Below are 19,434 nucleotides of genomic sequence, written 5' to 3' on the forward strand. Positions count from 1 at the left end.
GTGTACTTTGGGTTTATGGCCCATTATGAGTATACTGATAAAGTCTATTGACACATGCCTGCTTGTTTTCTCATCAGCCTTGAAATCGGGGTGCTAGAGAACAGTGGCAAGCAGTTCACTTTTCTTGGTTAAATTCAGAAATGTTAGTTTGTTTTAGAGAAAAAGTTTGTATAGGTGCTACATCTGTATTTTATAATATTACTATACCCATCTTTCCTTTTTCTTCATAAGTGTAGGGAGACCCAGTGATTTATTCTTCAACAAACACTGAACATCTATTATGATGTTCTAGGTGCTGGGGACTCAGTCGGAAAAAAAAATTTACATTATAACACGGTCGACAGACACTGTTAAAAATCAAATTTATAATATCATGGCAGGTAGTGATAAACACTTTGAAGAATAATAAAGTAAGATGAGAGAGGGGTGCAGATCCCATTTTAGGAGAAGAAAGGTATGTCGGTGACAGTTTATACTGGTTCATCAGAGCTGACTAGCAAATTTTTAGGAATTTCGCTAGCCAGATGTTAAACACAGCCGTTGTTAAAATTTAAATTTTATAAACTTCCAAGTAAATACATTATAATTAAAAGAACGTAATAAATACTCAAAACTCACTATTTTCTATTTATTTTACTACTTGTTACTACTATCTATGCTCTTAAAGTTATTTACATCTATTCTATCTGTGCATTGGAAACATTACATAATGATGTGCAACTCCGCATCTCCTCTCAACTCTTTGTTCAGTGACATCATGTTGGTAGCTTGGAAACAGCCATGGTGAGCGTAATTACACCACAGAAATTGGCAAATACTACAAACCAGGACTTTTTATCCCAGAAAGCTAGTTGTTAAACATTTACCAGCACTTTACAGAAGAGAGTTTCTAATGAGGTGATAATTGAGCAGAAACCTGAATGAAATGTGGATATTTGTCATTGGGGTATCTGGGGGAAAGCAGTGCAGGCATAGGCTCCAGGTCAGCTCTTGTTTGACATGTTTTCAAGATCAGCACAGAGAACGGCATGGCTGATTGAAGTGAGTGAGAAAAGTGGCAGGAAATCAAGGCAGGGGGATAGATTACGTAGAACTTTGAAGCCCCTGGTAAAAGATACAGTTTTAATTTTAAGTACATTATGAAGCTATGGGAGGATTGAAAACAGGAGAGGGATGTAATCTGATTACTATTACAAAGAAAACTCACTCTACTGTATGGAGAAGAACAGACTGTTTTAGCAGGTGGTGGTTCTAAATTTCAACTGAGTAATAGCTAAGAATCACTCCTTGCTTGTTAGAAATACATCAGAATCATTGATATTTGCAACCATCCTAACACTTAATCACAGGTAACACTGAATGTGTGGTAGTGCCCATGAGCGTTCCTCCCTATCCAACTTTCTTCTCCTTTCTGGGCACGTAGATAGTCTACACTTCCCAGTACTCTGCAGTTCAGTGGGTACATATGATGAGTTCTAGCTAATAAAATAGGAGTAGGAGTGATACGTACCACTCCCAGGCAGAAGCATTTAAGAGCCACGAGTGACCCCCATACTATTCCATGGTGACTGCGGAGGCCACATCTTGGGATGGAGGAGCCACAGGATGGAAACACTCTGATCCCTGAGTGACTATGTGGAGTATAGCATCCACTGACTCACCCTGAACATGAGCATGAGCAAGAAACCAAAAGCTTTGTTTCACTAAGTCCTGAGATTTAGGGATTAATTTATTACTTCAGTTTAGCCTAGGCTACCCTGACTAATGCAGATTGTCAAGCTAGTAAAATTTTCGTGATAACAGCTAACGTTTATTGAGTGCTTACTTCATGCCAGACACTAGGCTAAGCATTTTACATGTAGTTCCTCATGTAAGCCCCACATCACCCCTGTGAGCTGGACACTATGATTGCTTCCATTTTAGAAATAAGGAGACTGAGGCCAAGAGAGGTTAAGTGACTTGCCCAGGGCCCCCAGAGAACAAAGGGTAGAGCCAAGATCCAGTCCTGACTCTAGAGCCTTCCCTTTTCCTTCATGAGGGAAGAAAAAACAGCCTCCTGACTTCAGTCATTTCTTCACCCATTTACTGGGCACTTACAGTGCTAGGTTCTGGGTAGGCAAAGATAAACAAAACACCATTCCTGTCCTCAAGGAGACTAGTGAGGGAGAGGCTATGAAGAGAAAATTATAATGTGATGAATTTACAAGCAATACAAGAGACAGAGGAACATGTTAACAGACACCACAGAAACACAATCGGCAAAATCCAGACTGTCGGTAAACCCTACGGGACAAACAATCCAGTTTCTTCAACAAATAAATTACAAGGAAATTTAGTCAGAACCTATAGATTAAACAAGATCTACAAGGCTTATTAACCAATAGCAAGATTATTTGGCTCCTGATTCAAGCAAACTATTAAAAAAAATTAAGACACTAGATGGTTGAAAATTTGAACACTAAATGGACATTTAGTTGTATTAAGGAATTATTAACTTTAACTTTAAAATTTTTAGGTGAGATAATGATTTTGTGGTTATTTTTAATGTGTCCTTATCTTCTAGAGACATACACTAAAAAATTTATAGTTGAAATTATATGATGTCTGGAATCTTCCTCAAAATATACAGGAGAGAGAAGTGGGTACACGAAACAAGATTGGCATGGATGATCATAGGTGACCTGGGTGATATTTACATGGGTATCAATTTTAGTAAATATTTAAAACTTCCCAAAATAAAAAGTTTTAGAACTTTCTTTTATCCTGGGCTGGATACAAGAGAACTGGTAGAATTGCTGACAAGGTGTCTGGGGAAGTTGGGAAGGTTTCCAAGGAAAAATGGGACATCCATGTGTGAAACAGTTCTCAGGCAGCAGGAGAGCATGCACAAACAAATTAAATTATTGTAAGCATCACCTAATGTTATCAATGCCAGAAATGGTTAATATTTGTTTTTCATCAAGACCCAGCCGCTATCACATGGAAACAGGTTCCCAGAGTTCATGGAACTTCCTTCTATGGAAATGTGTAGAAATGGGCTGAGTGGAGCTGGAGATTGAACACTGGATTAGAAAATCAGGAGACCAGGCACGAGAATCCTGGCTCTGCCCGTGACCAGCTGTGTGTCTCGAAGAGGGGCTTGGAAATTTTCTGTCTCTGTTCCCTCATCTATAAAACGAGGTCCAAATTGTTCCCCAAGAACTCTTTCTGCTCCAACATTCTATTATTCTTCATGGGCTTCTTCAGACATGAAATGTTAATTTGGGGATCATGTGTGAGAATCAGCTGATTCAGGTCACTGTAGCATCATTGTCAGAATCAAAAAGACCTCCAGTTCAGGCATCTTAGTTACAGGAGACCCTGGGAAAGTCTCCTGGACATAGAGACCCCGTGACACAACCTCAGAGGACTTTTTCTGCTTCCCATGGGAAGCAGAAGGGAGTAACAGAGTAAGGCCATTGTGCATTGTTTTTAGCACAGTACCTGAGCTCTTGGCGACCTTCATAAGTTAAGGGAGGAGGATTTACTTACAACTTCTCAACTTCCTTGTGAAAAGTTCTTCTAGGCTTGAAAAATCCTACCTGCTGGGCTTCCCTGGTGGTGCAGTGGTTAAGAATCCGCCTGCCAATGCAGGGGACACGGGTTCGAGCCCTGGTCCAGGAAGATCCCACATGCCACGGAGCAACTAAGCCCGTGCGCCACAACTACTGAGCCTGCGCTCTAGAGCCCAACGAGCCACAACTACTGAGCCCACGTTCCACAACTACTGCAGCCGTAAGCCTAGAGGACATGCTCCACAACAAGAGAAGCCACCGCAATGAGAAGCCCGCGCACCGCAACCAAGAGTAGCCCCCGCTCAGCGCAACTAGAGAAAGCCAGCGCACAGCAACGGAGACCCAACGCAGCCAAAAAAAAAAAAAAAAAAATCCTACCTGCTTTCTTTCCTTGAATATTGAGCACTGAGAAACCTGCCCCTTGGTGTCCCAAAAGGAAGTTAAATAGTTCTGACAGGATGTCTCCATGGGCCCATAATCTCTGTGCTGAGGAATATAATGAAAAGTGTCAGAAGATCCTCTGGCCTCCGCATTCCCCACATTTGGAACTGCAGCAGAGACTCAGCTGCAACCACCCCCATCGTGGAGGGCGTGATTGGAGCTCTGAGGCCGAGGACCCCTCTCCCTCCCTCCCCCACCCCACCCTACCATGGCAGAAGGCTGGAAGCTGCACAGCCCCACCTGGGAGAGCTCTGGTATTTGGGAGGGAAGCAAGTGCAAGTGAGACCTGTGTGGAAAGGGAATGTTGCCTGCCATTCCAGTAAACAATGAATGTTGCCCACCATCAAGCCGTTAGCCATTGTCTCCCCCCAATCCCTCCCGAAAGTGCACCCTGAGGGGCATGCAGAATGGAGAAAACCTGGAAACCCTCTGTGCTTTGAATACTGGCCCTAGATAGTTAAGATGCATATCTAAGGAATAACTTCAATGAGCTCAGACTTTTGCATCTTCCCACACAAGCGTTAAAATCATTACCTTGAGATGTCTGTTTTTTGTGATTAGCAGTCATCTTTTGATGTTCAACTACATGTTTTTTTTCCAGCAAACTCCTACATATCCTGGTTCCCCCCCATCATCTAGTTGGAGCAGTTCCTCAGAGCTCTCTGAGAGGCTGTCTCCCGGGCTATAGTCCTCAGTAAGGTCCCTGAATAAAAGTTAACTCACAACTTTAGGTTGTGCGTTTTTCTTCAGTCGACGCGTGTCTGGTCTCAGGCTCTTTGTGTCCACAATTTCTGTCCTAGGATGTTGAAAAGAAGGTCGGTCTGGTGCAGAGAAAGGAGACAGCCCAAGTGTGGCAGACCTACAACAAGCTGAGAGATGGGGAGACTGAGGCTGCCTACCCTTCTTCTCTTCTACTTCCCTGCGCTCTGGTTTCTTGTGGCTTTCATTTGGGGGAAGCACCACATTTAGAGGGTCTCTATCTGGAAAGCATTTTCCAGGCTGCCTCCCCACAACATTAACTGCATCCTTCTCTCCTGTCTCCTCACAAGCTTCAAGTGCTGAGGGAAGCTTCCCCCACCAGGACAGCCCACTAACATGCACCCTCATGGAATCTCCTTGCTTTCCTTCCAGCAGTCTTATCAGTTTGTAATTACATATTAACTGAAATGATTACATATTAACTCATGTGATTATATGATCATATTATATGATATGCCTCTCATTAGACTTAGCTCTCATAGATCCTGGATATATATTGGTTTCTTCTTAAAACTGAAAGAGGATAAATAAATAAATATGAAAAAGAAAGAAATAGAATACAAAGAAAATGCACAATTCATAGGTGCAGCCCAGTGAATTATTACAAAGTGAACACACCTGAGCAACTACTGCCCAGGTCAAGAAATAGGACGGGCCCAGCATCCCAGAAGGCACCCTCTTCCTGCCCAAAGTAACCACTCTCCTGATGCCCATAGATTAGTTTTGCCTCCTTTAAAAGTTTTAAATCTTAAGACTTCAAAAATAATTTTAAATTTACCCTTTAGCGTGTACGGTTCTATGAGGCTTGATAAATGTGTATTGTGTTTATCATAACCTCAGCCAAGATACAGAACAGTTCCATCATTCCCCAAATTCCCTTGTGCCCTTTGTAGGCAACCCTTCTCCCCATCCACAGTTCTTAGAAACCATTGATCTGCTTTCTTTCCCTATATTTTTACCTATTCTAGAATTTCATATATATGGAATGAGCCAATATTTCGCTCATTCAACATAATGTTTGTGAGGCTCATCTACGATGTGTACAATAGTTCATTTTCACATCTGTATGAATACACCACAATTTTTCTACATCACTGTATGAATATAATATAATGTATTTATCCACTGTATTGTTGACGGACATTTGGGTTGTTTCCAGTTTGGGGCTATTACAAATAATGCTGCTAGAGACATTCTTACGCATACCTTTTCATGCTCACTGCATGCATCTCCTTTATGGCTTAGTGGTCCTAAGGTCATGAAGATGAACTCTTTAGTTTCTAGAAGTTTCATTACACCTTTCACACTTACCTACAATTAGCCTGGAATGCATATTTATATGAGGTGTGATGTGAGGTAGGGGCTCAAGTTTCTTTTTTCTTCTTCTTACATAGATATCCAGTTGACCTAGCACCATTAATTGAAAGTAAGTCCTTTCCCCTCGCTCTGCGGCGCCACCTCTGAAATAAATGAACTGTCCATACACGTGTAGATTTGTTTCTGGACTCTCCATTCTGTTTCACCATCTGTTTGTCTTAATCCTCCCACTTTTTCTTCTTTTTCAAGATTTTTCTCGGTTATTCTTGACTCTCAGAATTTCTACATAACTTTTAGGCTCCTTTCTGGGCTTACCCGTGTTTGTATCCCAGCTTCTGACCCGGTGCCTGGAGCACAGTAGGAACTGAATGAATAGCTGTTGTATGGATGGGGGTTACCTCGGGATCTTTCAGCACGCCCACTTCCACCCCTCGCTTCTATCCCGCTGCCCCCAGAGGCGCAACTGTACACTGCAAGGAGGCTGCTCCCCGGCGGAGCACGTCATTTTCCTCCCGGACGCGGGTGGCTCCCGAGCCGGTTCTCTCCGCCCCGCCCCCGCCCCCGCCCCCGCCCCGCCCCGCCCCGCCCCGCCCCGCCGGAAGGGCGAGCTCGCCACCTCTTGAACTTGGTGGTGGCAGCGCAGGGATGGCGGCGGGGACGGGGGCTCCGGGAGGCGGCGGCCCCGGCATGGACGCTCGGCTGGACCAGGAGACGGCCCGGTGGCTGCGATGGGACAAGGTGAAGGGCGCCGGGGGGCCGGGAGCGCCCGGAGGAGGTGCAGGACCCCCTGCCCGCTCCCCGGGCGCCGCGCCGCCTTTCCTGCGGCGAGTGCAGGTGCAGGCGCTTCCTTCCTTCCCTCCCTTCCGCCCCGCGGGGCCGCGCTGGTCCCGCCGGAAGACCGAGGAGGAGGACGCGGCGGCGGCCAGGCCTCGTCGGTGTGGCTGGTTTGTGGCACATTTGAACTTTGTCCGGGAAAGATTGTCCCGGGACAAAATCAGCCATCAGGCGGGCGGGGACTGCAGGTTCGGGAGCGGGGCAGCGAGCGGGATTGGTCTGAATGCGGCGGGCCTCAGGGGTCTTGTCTAATTGAGGCGAGCGCGCGTTCCTGCCACTCAGACCGCGGGCTCGTCCTCTGCAGTCCGCCGTGCATCCCCCACCGACCCCTTTTTGTTCCCGCCTGTTCCTCAAACTCCCGGGAACTTGGCAGAGCAGCCTTCCCAGGCGCTGGGTTGCAAACGTGGATCCTTTCGGTTGGACCCGCTTGGCTTCAGGCGTTTTTCTCAGGTCTCAGACTTTGCTAAGAAGAAGAAGGAGGAACCCCTTGAACACAGCACCCTAGCTTTTTACTCTCTTAGGTGTTGGAGCAAACAGAGAAGCAGGGACCGAGCTCTGGACATCACTCCCTGTCTCCTTTCTAACCTGAGTCTCTCGTTTCCTACTTGTTACGTCGTGCACGCTGTTTGTATTCCCGGAAAGTTCCTCTCAGCTCTCTTCTGCTGAACTTGTTTCTCATGTCGTTACTTATGTTTCAGGCCTGAACTTAAATGTGGCTTATGTAGAGAGGGCTTCCCTGGCTTCCAAGGGTAAATTATTTCTCTCTAATACTCTCCCTAAACAGACTGTTCTTTTCCCTCATAGCTCTTAGCGATTGGCCACAGTACTATGCACTGAAATAGTAGAGACCTGAAATATTTGAGTCAGTGAGGAAGATTACAAGCCCTTTCTGCAGGGGTCAGGCCTTCCTCTTCACCCTCGGGCCCCCCACTTCACATGAAATGCCAGCACATCCTGTTTCTGGATGCTATTGGCAACTCCTTGGGTGGTTTTTCTTTGTAATTCTTGTGAATTCTTTAGCGGAGGAAAAGGTCTCCATTTCTGATAACTCACTAACTGGCAGTGAGTAGAAATCTTTTGAAGCCATAGTTGGTAATGAATTAGTTTCATAAAACTTTCCCTTTGAAGAAATAAAAACCCAATTTCCACAAAATGTTGTATCTTTGTATACAGAGAGAGTACCTCACTGGATAGAGGTGAGGGGGTGTTGTCCTTTTCATCTTTTTGCTACCACTCCTCTTGTTCTTTCCTCTCTCAATTTCTCCTTTGGCTTGAGACAGGCACCCAGAGGGAACTTCCCGCCAGCTAAAAGCATTGCAGCCCTGTGGTCTGATTGCCCCAAGGGTGGCGGGGCACCAGCAGGTACCCTTTGAGCATTTCCACCGTGCCTCCATCCCTTTTCCTCTGGTTGCTGACAAATGTGTTACTGCCACGTATGACTCTGATCTCTGCTGACCTCTTGATTTTTTTATTCTTATCTTTCTGCCTCCTTTGGTTTCTCTCAAGCTATTCAGTCTTTTATAGATATCAAAGGCCAATTAGGATTTTCCAAATCTGCACTGTGAATGAAACAATCACCGGATATTGGGTGTGGCCTTGAAGTCTCTGTTTTCTCATTCACTCAGCAAGTATTTATTGAACCTCTTTTACATTGCAGATCTGAGCCCTAACTTGCAGGCACCTAACAATCTGATAGGTCAGATTGTGCTCTGTGGTCAGTGGCTATTGCTTTTAACCAAAAAGGTGGGCTTTTACTTGTTTCCTCTTGAATCTGGAACAATCTGAAAATGTGGGCTTAATTCCAAAAGGCAGCATTTTATTGCAGTAGCATTTCAAAGATTAATTATGTGGCCATGTTTTGCCTGCATGGTCATCCACTGAGGTGATTACTGTAAGATAGACTATAAAGTACTTACTCTTTGTTACCCTGAATTCTTAATTTAAAAGTTTGATATGGAATTAATGTAATTGTCATTTTTCTCCATGCTTAACATTTTCTGCGACTATTGCTCAAAAAAAGGGCAATTTAAAATGAACTTAAATGATTCATGTGAGTGTCTGTTTGAAGCAGTTAATGTAATATGAAAGGTACTAAGTTAATGCTTACACATACAGTTTAAGCAGGACACTTAATCTCTGAGGCTTCCCCATCTATAAAATGGGGTTTTTGTTATTTGCCTGCCTCTTATAGTCATTGCAAGATTCAAATTTGACCAGGTATGTGGAAGTATTGTACAACTTATAAAACACTACCAAAGTAAGGTTTTGATTTAAATTATATATGCTATCACTCTGGGAAAATTTGAAGACAGGGAAGAGAATGAACATTTGATTATTACTAGGTGCCAGATAGAAAAAGGTGTTTTACATTAATGTAAACCACCTCAAAACCACCTTGTAAGGAAGGTTATAGATTGTTCCCATTTAAAGATGAGGAAACTGAGAATTCAAGAAGCTAAATAATCTGCCCAACAGTATAGAGTTGGTGAGTCGTGGTGTTGCTGGGATTCCATTCTGAGTGTTAGATCCCAAAACCTGTATGTTCATTCCATTTCTCCAAAAGTGCTTACCTTTGTGGGAAAGAAAATAATACTTACATTATAAAGGAAAAACTATTTCCTTTTACTCACAATACTTCTGACACCAAATGTGTGAGTTTTTCACACCGTGCTAGTTTCCATTTCTCTGTGGACACCAACTGAGTGCCCAACAGTTTAACTCAGTACAGAGTTAGCACAGACCCTCCAGCTTCAGGGCTCAGTCCCACAATATTGTCCCCACTTCAGATACCTGCAAAAGTCCCAGGTTGTCACCTCTACTTCTGACCAACCAGTGATAAACCAGGGGTCTCGTGACCCCCTTCTTGGGTTTGGTAATTGGAGGACAGCTCACAGAACTCAGGAAGGCACTTTACTTACTATTACCAATTTTATTATGAAGGACACAACTCAAGAACAGCCAGTTGGAAGAGATCCATAGGGCAAAGTATAGTGGGAAGGAGTGCAGAGCTTCAGTGCCCCTACATAGGCATGATTGATTAAATGATTGGTGATTGAACTTAATCTCCAGCACTTCCCCTTCTTGGAAGTCAGGGGGTGGGGCTGAAAGTTCCAACCATCTAATCACTTGGTTGGTTCCCAAGAGTCACCTCATTAGGATAAACTCAGGTATGGATGAAAGGGGTTTGTTATGAATAACAAAAGATGCTCCTTTCATCCTAATCATTCAGGAAATTTCAAGCGTTTTATGACCTCTTTGCCAGGAACTAGGAACAAAAACTAAATATATATTTCTTATTATATCACAATATCATGCATTATAATTTTTAAAAGACCAACTTCATATTTCAGATTTTAAAAGCATCAGAAAATTGAAAAGCCTATACGTGTATACGTATGCATATATATATGCTTTCCAAATACATACATATACATATATTATAATATATATGTATATATTTTTTCTCCTGTAGGTTAGAATTATCATGAGGTTTTTTTTATATTTCTGATTTTTCATTACGTTATTCACCTGGCTATACCTGGTATGTACATTTCTGTTTTGCAGAATCCTTTAACTTTGGAGTCAGTGAAACAACTAATTGCAGAAGGTAATAAAGAAGAACTACAAAAATGTTTTGGGGCTCGAATGGAGTTTGGGACAGCTGGCCTCCGAGGTGCTATGGGAGCAGGAATTTCTCGTATGAATGACTTGACCATCATCCAGACTACACAGGTGCCACATTTTTATATTTCTTAGTTATTCTTAACATAGTCCCAGTGCTAAAAGATAAACTGAAGCATATTAAAAAGTTTAAGAGTTTGTTTGAGCAAAAATTTATTTGAATCAGGCAATTCCAAACTGGTTAGGAGCTGCTGGGGAGAAAAAAGTTTTCCTCTATGCTTACAGATTCTTTGGCTGGTCTATTAATTAAAGTGGCATAAGACAGATTAACAGGAGAAAACAAATTTAATTACATACGTATGGGAGCCCCATAAAGACAATGAGACCCAAGGGCAGGTTTAGCAGTTGAGGCTTCAAAGTGGAGAATGACGATAGAAGGACTTTTCAAATATATATATATATTTATATATACACACATATATGCACATATGTGTGTGTATATATATGTTTTTATAGCTATATTTTTCACAGCGCAGTAGAAGAGCAGATGTTTGCTAGTTAATGTTTGCCTGCCATCCAGATAGCTCTTTCAGATTAAAAGTTATTCTGATAATAGTTATCTTTTGGACTTCCCTGGTGGCGCAGTGGTTAAGAATCAGCCTGCCAGTGCAGGGGACACGGGTTCGATCCCTGGCCCAGGAATATCCCACATGCCACAGAGCAACCAAGCCCTTGCACCACAACTACTGAGCCTGTACTCTAGAGCCCGTGAGCCACAACTACTGAGCCTTCGCGCCACAACTACTGAAGCCCACATGCCCTAGAACCTGCACGCTGCTACTGAAGCTTGTGCGCTCTAGGGCCCGTGTGCCACAACTACTGAGCCTGCATGCTGCAACTACTGAAGCCCACGTGCCTAGAGCCTGTGCTCTGCAACAAGAGGAGCCACCACAATGAGAAGCCCGCACACCGCAGCGAAGAGTAGCCCCTGCTCACCACAACTAGAGAAAGCCCATGCGCAGCAACGAAGACCCAAGGCAGCCAAAAATAAAAATAAAATTAAAAAAAAAGAAGTTCCCTTTCTGGGTCAGGCTCCATATCTAAATTCTTCTAGGTAGTTAAGGAAGAGGTGAAAGTTTTTCTTCAACCTGCTGGGTCTTGATTGCCTTCATTTCAAAATGATCCACATGCCAGAGTGACATGTTTTGGGGTCACATATTCTGCTCCCCCTCAGAGCGCTCCACTAACAAGAACTAGGGGAAAGACTAATAGAGAAGAGGCAGAAGCAAAGCAAGGAAATTAATAGATTGGCTACAGCTCAAGCGGGTGCCATATTTGGGAAAGCCTTGCTGGCTGTTTGTGATTGGCTGTCCTTAAGTTGCGATTTCTTAACCTTGAGGTTTTTACAGGGTTAGGTTTTGGCTTGCTGAGTAGGCTCCTAAGGCATTAAAGCCATCTCAGTCCAATGGCCTCCTTGTTTAATTAATTTAACTCCAGGCTCCTTTTGTATTTGACAGACCTAATTTGTTTTAATTATGGATGAGTCTTGTGGGTTTGCCTAGGCACAGGGAATCACACATTTACTCCATAAAGTTAGGCTTGCACAATCAGCTGAAGCAGTACCTTTTCAAACTCATGCAGCAATTCATTCATTCGTTCATTTATTCATTCAACAGAGATTTATTGGGTGCCAGGCATCAGGGATATAATAATGACTGAAACAGACAGATTTCCTCATGGAGCTTTCATTCCGGTGCCAATCCACCAACTAAGCTGACCGACTCCTGTGTTCTTATAATGTTTGTTATGGTTGTACAGATGCAAGCATTGAAAAGCTTTTCTAACTGCCAGAATAACCAAGAGTTATTAGTTCTATTTAGTTTTAATTTACAGCATAGGTGGAAATTATTGCTGAGTTCCCTTGCCTTCATATGTGAATTTTACTCTTAGAGTCCAGACCCAACTTTTAGGAATAAAGATGAAGCCTTTGATAAAACAGCTGATGCTGAGTGTCGAGAGTTCTGTTTATGAGGGAAATGAAGTGGAACAGATTGTTCTGTTTCTTCAACTGCTTAGACTTGTTAAAATTGAAGGGCACTTTAATTCCAGGAAAGAAGATGCTGGGAAAATTGACTACTGGTGATTACGTGTACTTTACATGTACCTCCCAACATAAAGGCAGAGTTGGGCATGTTCTGACAAAACCCGAAGACGGAACTCTTGCATAAGGGTACAGAGTTGCCATGGGAACACATTACTGTTAAGCAGTAGGGCTCCCTAGATCTTTCTGGCGGGAAGGCTTGGAATAAAGTGAGCCTGGGAATCCTGTTCTAGTTTATGGATAACATGGGATCATGTTGATGGATAAGGTTGCCCTCTGCTCTGGTCACTAGGGCATACAACAAATCACCCAAAACATAGTAGTCTTAAACAACAACCACATTTATTTTGCTCACAGATCTGTAATGTGGGTGGAGCTCAGTGGGGACACCTCATCTCTGCTGCATTTGGCATCACTGGGCCAGCTTGGAGCCTGGAGTCATCTGAAAACTCCGTGCTTGCTGGTCTCTGGTGCAAACTCTCGTCCTATTGGTGCCCCCAAATTCATCTGGTTGTATTTAAGAAGTAGATGCATGTGAGTCAAGAACAACCCACTAGGAAACAGGATAGAGACTAGAGGGAAATTTTTGTATTGTTTGCCTTATTGACAGAGGTTATAGTTTCCTTTTAGGTTACTTAACTGAGCCATTACGCATCAGTGATAGAGAACTCATTGTCTTCTGAATTAGCCATTCTGTCTTTGGATCGTTCTCATTAAAGAATGGTTTCTTTATTTTGAGCCAAATCTATCTTTCTGTAGCTTTTACATATTGGTCATAGTTTGACCTTTTTTTTTTTTAGAAATTGCTTGTGACTGATCATGAGCACTGGTCTTTTTTTTTTTTTTTTAATTATTAGCATCTTTAATTATTATTTATTTATTTATTTGGCTGTGTTGGGTCTTCGTTTCTGTGCGGGGGCTTCCTCCAGCTGCGGCAAGCGGGGGCCACTCTTCATCGCGGTGCGCAGGCCTCTCACTATCGCGGCCTCTCTTGCTACGGAGCACAGGCTCCAGACGCGCAGGCTCAGTAGCTGTGGCTCACGGGCCCAGTTGCTCCGCGGCATGTGGGATCTTCCCAGACCAGGGCTCGAACCCGTGTCCCCTGCATTGGCAGGCAGATTCTCAACCACTGCGCCACCAGGGAAGCCCAGTTTGACCTTTTGAAGGTATATAAAGTTTGTTTCTTATGCTCTATGATAATATTTCCATCCCTCAGTGAGTCTCTTCTCAGGAAAAAGCATGCCCCCTTCCCTTAGCCATGCTCTCAGGTCCTCAGCCTCAGCAGGCCCCAGAGTTTTTTAGAGCAGTTTGGAGATGACTAAGGAGTGAATGTTTTTTTGCCCCCCTTGAACACTGGGGCCACACACAGGGGTCGACCTGGGCCAGGGAGAGAGCGCTGTCACTGTTGTAAGCCTTAGAGTGTGAACATCTGCGTACCCTCAGGGGACCCCACAAAACCAGTACACATGTGTTCTTATTACCTCGTATCCCTCATCCTCAGAAGATATGCCCAATGCAATATTTTTGCACAAGAAAAACTGAAGGCTTTCTAAATTGGCGTCACTCTGGCAACAAAGCTGTGAAGTATTGCCCTACCAAAAATAAGAGTTACAATTACTTTTTATAAGACTTCCTTCAATCAAAGTGAAATAAGTAGTATGAACCATCATTATAATCCAATCAACCAGAGTTCTTTTTGTTCTGTAATAAAACCTATTTTGTCCAGTAATCTAAACCTCTTGAATTCAAAGTTCACTGTTTTCTAATCTTCCATATTTCAGCCTGATGTGATGTTATTGCACCCACTAAGATGCAGGAATTGTGTGTTCCACCATTTCTAGGCAGGTGGGAATAGCCCAAACTCTGCACAATTTTAATTTGTATAATGGTGGACTGATAGAGCCTCCTTAAGACCTACCTGCTTGAAAACAATATCACAAGCAGAACAAGTTTAGATCAGTTAACTGTTGAAATCTTAACTGTCGAATTTCTTTTACCTACTGATGTACAGGGCAGGTGGAAATGTCTGAAACACCTCCCTGTCCTCAGACATTTTAGGCTAGTGTAAAATGAATACAGGCTTTAAAGAAAAATGACAGTAAAAATAATGCTCATAACAGCAAACACATAGTGCTTCCTTGGTGTCGGATTCTCAGCACTTGGCATGTTTTAACTCATTTAGCCCTCATACAGCCCTTTGAAGTAGGTACTATTGTTATTCCCATTTTACAGAAGAGGAAACTGAGGCACTGAGAGATTAAGGAACTTGTCATTTGCTTGTAGGTGGGGGTAGAGTACAAGCCCACAGAGTCTGTGTGCTTTTAACCCAGCACTGAACCACCTCTAACCAGACCCAGGCACAAATCTAGGCTCTGCTATTCGTGTATCTGAAACTGGGCAAGTCACCGAGCCTCTCTGAGTTCTAGCTTTTCCATCTGTAAAATGGGGTTTCTTGGCCAAGTTGATCTGGGATTAGTGATAATAAATACTAAGTGTCCAACACATTACCTGATACATACAGATAGAAAGTAAATACAGCTGTTATTTTCCTATTGCTCAGTATATATATAATATATATATAGTGTGTGTGTTAAAACATATAGTATACTGTTTGAATCCATGGGGTATTTTTTAGGGATTTTGTAGATACCTGGAAAAACAATTCAGTGACCTTAAGCAAAGAGGTGTTGTGATCAGCTATGATGCTCGAGCCCATCCAGCAAGTGGAGGCAGCAGCAGAAGGTATGTAAAGATATTTCAGAAACTATTTTTTTGTAGTGTATTTTGTAGTTTTAGGTGTAATCACCATTTCAATATGTTGACTTTAGATATGTTTGTCAGTTACATTGCTTAACTATAAAACTGATGGGTAGATTCTTTTGCAACTTTTAAGAATTCTGGTTTTATGTTTGGGTTAAGAAGATAAAATTATTTAGACAATTTAGAACTTATTACCTATCTAAGGTAATTTTTTTAACTGGCAATATTATTTCTCCCTCTCACTTTCTTCCTTTTATGTAAATTTTTTTTCTTCCACTATTTATAAGCCTCATGAGCTCCTTCCCATTCTTAAATGCCCATTGCAAGCTGCATTCTTGTAACATTCCAAGACCAATGAGACTGTCTTATGTAGCTGTAGGCAGATGATGATGGTGATGGTGGTGATGGTGGTGGTGGAGGTGGTGGTGATGGTGGTGGTGGAGGTGGTGGTGGTGGTGGTGGTGGTGGTGGTGGTGGTGGTGGTGGAGGAGGTGGTGGTGATGACGGCAGTGGTGGTGGTGGTGGTGGTGGCAGCGGTGGTGGAGGTGGTGGTGGCGGTGGCGGCGGTGGTGGAGGTGGCGGTGGTGGTGGTGATGATGGTGGTGGAGGTGGTGGTGGTGGTGGTGGTGGTGGAGGAGGTGGTGGTGATGACGGCAGTGGTGGTGGTGGTGGTGGTGGTGGTGGTGGCGGCGGTGGTGGAGGTGGTGGTGGTGGTGGCGGCGGTGGTGGAGGTGGTGGTGGCGGTGGCGGCGGTGGTGGAGGTGGCGGTGGTGGTGGTGGTGGAGGTGGCGGTGGTGGTGATGATGGTGGTGGTGGTGGTGGTGGTGGTGGTGGAGGAGGTGGTGGTGATGACGGCAGTGGTGGTGGTGGTGGTGGTGGTGGCAGCGGTGGTGGAGGTGGTGGTAGCGGTGGCGGCGGTGGTGGAGGTGGTGGTGGTGGTGGTGGTGGAGGTGGCGGTGGTGGTGGTTATGATGGTGGTGGTGGTGGTGGTGGTGGTGATAAAATCATTTGAGTGCTGAATGTGAGTTAGGCACCTAGGTATTCACTCATTTAGCCCTCACCAAACCTGTAAAGTATGTACTTTTATCTCTTTGCTCTAATATCATAAAGTGAGAGAAGGCAACACAATTTAAACATAAAGAGGCTGACACCAGGGGTCAGCAAACTGTTTCTCTAAAGGGCAAATAGTAAATATCTTACACATTGTGGGCTGCACAGTCTCTGTCACAACCACTCAGCTCTGCCATGTAGCATAAAAACAGCCATGAACAATTCATGATTGAATGGGCATGGCAGTGTTCCAGTAAAACTTTATTTACAAAATGGGCTGGAGTTTGCCAATCACTGCTCTTTGTAGGTCCTTTTCTTCTCTTGTGTTTCCCACTTAGAGAAGTTCCTTTAACATTTGTTGTAGAGCTGGTTTGGTGGTGCTGAATTCTCTTAGCTTTTGCTTGTCTGTAAAGCTTTTGATTTCTCCATCAAATCTAAATGAGATCCTTGCCGGGTAGAGTAATCTTGGTTGTAGGTTCTTCCCTTTCATCACTTGAAGTATATCATGCCACTCCCTTCTGGCTCGTAGAGTTTCTGCTGACAAATCAGCTGTTAACCTTATGGGAGTTCCCTTGTATGTTATTTGTCGTTTTTCCCTTGCTGCTTTCAATAATTTTTCTCTGTCTTTAATTTTTGCCACTTTGATTACTATGTGTCTCGGCGTGCTTCTCCTTGGGTTTATCCTGTATGGGACTCTCTGCGCTTCCTGGACTTGGGTGGCTATTTCCTTTCCCATGTTAGGGAAGTTTTCAACTATAATCTCTTCAAATATTTTCTCTGGTCCTTTCTCTCTCTCTTCTCCTTCTGGGACCCCTATAATGCGAATGTTGTTGCGTTTAATGTTGTCCCAGAGGTCTCTTAGGCTGTCTTCATTTCTTTTCATTCTTTTTTCTTTAGTCTGTTCCACAGCAGTGAATTCCACCATTCTGTCTTCCAGGTCACTTATCCGTTCTTCTGCCTCAGTTATTCTACTATTGATTCCTTCTAGTGTAGTTTTCATTTCAGTTGGTATTGGTCATCTCTGTTTGTTTGTTCTTTAATTCTTCTAGGTCTTTGTTAATCATTTCTTGCATCTTCTCAATCTTTGCCTCCATTCTTATTCCAAGGTCCTGGATCATCTTCACTATCATTATTCTGAATTCTTTTTCTGGAAGGTTGCCTATCTCTACTTCATTTAGTTGTTTTTCTGGGGTTTTTTCTTGTTCCTTCATCTGGTATATAGCCCTCTGCCTTTTCATCTTGTCTATCTTTCTGTAAATGTGGTTTCTGTTCCACAGGCTGCAGGACTGTAGTTTTTCTTGCTTCTGCTGTCTGCCCTCTGGTGGTTGAGGCTATCTAAGAGGCTTGATGGGAGGCTCTGGAGGTGGGTAGAGCTGACTGTTGCTGTGGCGGTCAGAGCTCTGTAAAACTTTAATCCACTTGACTGTTGCTGGGTGGGGCTGGGTTCCCTCCCTGTTGGTTGTTTTGCCTGAGGCAACCCAACACTGGAGCCTACCCGGGCTCTTTGGTGGGGCTAATGGCAGACTCTGGGAGGGCTCACGCCAAGGAGTACTTCCCAGAACCTCCGCTGCCAGTGTCCTTGTCCCCACGGTGAAACAGAGCCAGCCCCCGCCTCTGCAGGAGACCCCCCAACACCAGCAGTTATGTCTGGTTCAGTCTCCCCCAGGGTCACTGCTCCTTCCCCTGGGTCCTGATGCACACACTATTTTGTGTACGCCCTCCAAGAGTGGGTTCTCTGTTTCCCCCAGTCCTGTCGAAGTCCTGCAATCAATTCCCACTAGGCTTCAAAGTCTGATTCTCTATGAATTCCTCCTCCCGTTGCCGGACCCCCAGGTTGGGAAGCCTGACGTGGGGCTCAGAACGTTCACTCCAGTGGGTGGACTTCTGTGGTATAAGTGCTCGCCAGTCTGTGAGTCACCCACCCAGCAGTTATGGGATTTGATTTTACTCTGATTGCGCCCCTCCTACCGTCTCACTGTGGCTTCTCCTCTGTCCTTGGACGTGGGGTATCCTCCTTGGTGAAGTCCAGTGTCTTCCTGTCGATGATTGTCCAGCAGCCAGTTGTGATTCTGGTGCTCTCGCAAGAGGGAGTGAGAGCACGTCCTTCTACTCCGCCATCTTGGTTAATCCCTCCCAATCACTGCTCTTAATCAAGTTATATGACCCTCTTTTTTACTTGAACACTTCCTCTATTATGTTGAATTTTTTTAATCTTTCCAGAGTATAAGTATTAGTAGTTTCTTAGATTGGAAGAACATGCCAATGTTTAATATTAGTGAAAAGTCTCATAACTTTACAGTGCTGGATAAATTCATAGAGTCCTAGTCTTTGCTTCTCAGTAGCTTCTAGTCTAAGAGAGAAACATTAATGGGAACAAATGTGTGGCTGTGAGGAAGGGAGCATGGCCAGGGCAAAATACCAGATGACATCAGCTCCTAGGTTGAACTCAGGGTGATATAAAATATTGGGTCTTCAGCTGCAGGCTCAAAAATGTGATTTTTATCAATAAAGCAAGAGAGAAGCTGTATCTCTCAAGGACTGATGCTTATGAACTACATTCACAAGAGAGTAATGTAGTATAAACCTCAGAATATCAGTTTGTCAATTTCAGTTAGTGAATTTACAGTGAGAATTACATCATAAGCATGCTTTACCAGCAGGTCAGACCCTCCGGTCAAAGCATGCACAGTGCATATATGTGGCTAACTGCCTGTTTAGCTTCTCAAATTTCTTCTCCTTAGGCTGACTACCCTGCTTCAGGTTGACACATCTTTCATATATGTTAACGTTGTCAATTAAGGTGCAGCTGTTTCTTGCTCTGGCCTTGGGGCCATATCAGTTCCTTAAAGTGACCGATGTTACTGATTCTATTTGTTTATGGTTCAGGTCTCAGAGTTTGATAGAATGGAAAGGGGTGGAGCTCAGTGTCACTGTCTATCACCTACAGCAAGCAAGATATTTAGAGGTTGTAACAATTACTAACCAGTGTATGGTAAA

At 43.8% G+C, this 19,434-nt stretch overlaps 1 protein-coding gene across 5 annotated transcripts in view; it reads left to right on the top strand.

Moving 5' to 3' along the window:
• The first annotated feature begins 6,557 nt into the window (after positions 1-6,557).
• Positions 6,558-19,434, top strand: part of PGM2 (phosphoglucomutase 2) — a 36,617-nt gene continuing 23,740 nt past the window's right edge. For 2 of the 5 annotated variants that reach the window (XM_061192151.1, XM_061192149.1), the window contains exons 1-4: positions 6,731-6,809; positions 8,563-8,648; positions 10,470-10,637; positions 15,263-15,369. In XM_061192151.1, the coding sequence (XP_061048134.1) occupies positions 6,800-6,809; positions 8,563-8,648; positions 10,470-10,637; positions 15,263-15,369 (371 nt within the window). In that variant the 5' untranslated portion in view covers positions 6,731-6,799. Of the gene's footprint in view, positions 6,810-6,982; positions 7,016-8,562; positions 8,649-10,469; positions 10,638-15,262; positions 15,370-19,434 lie in introns of those variants that run through there. The other 3 variants (XM_061192150.1, XM_061192152.1, XM_061192153.1) reach the window with 3 other exon arrangements.

The sequence above is a fragment of the Eubalaena glacialis genome, chromosome 5, assembly GCF_028564815.1.
Source record: "Eubalaena glacialis isolate mEubGla1 chromosome 5, mEubGla1.1.hap2.+ XY, whole genome shotgun sequence".
Lineage (NCBI taxonomy): Eukaryota > Metazoa > Chordata > Mammalia > Artiodactyla > Balaenidae > Eubalaena > Eubalaena glacialis.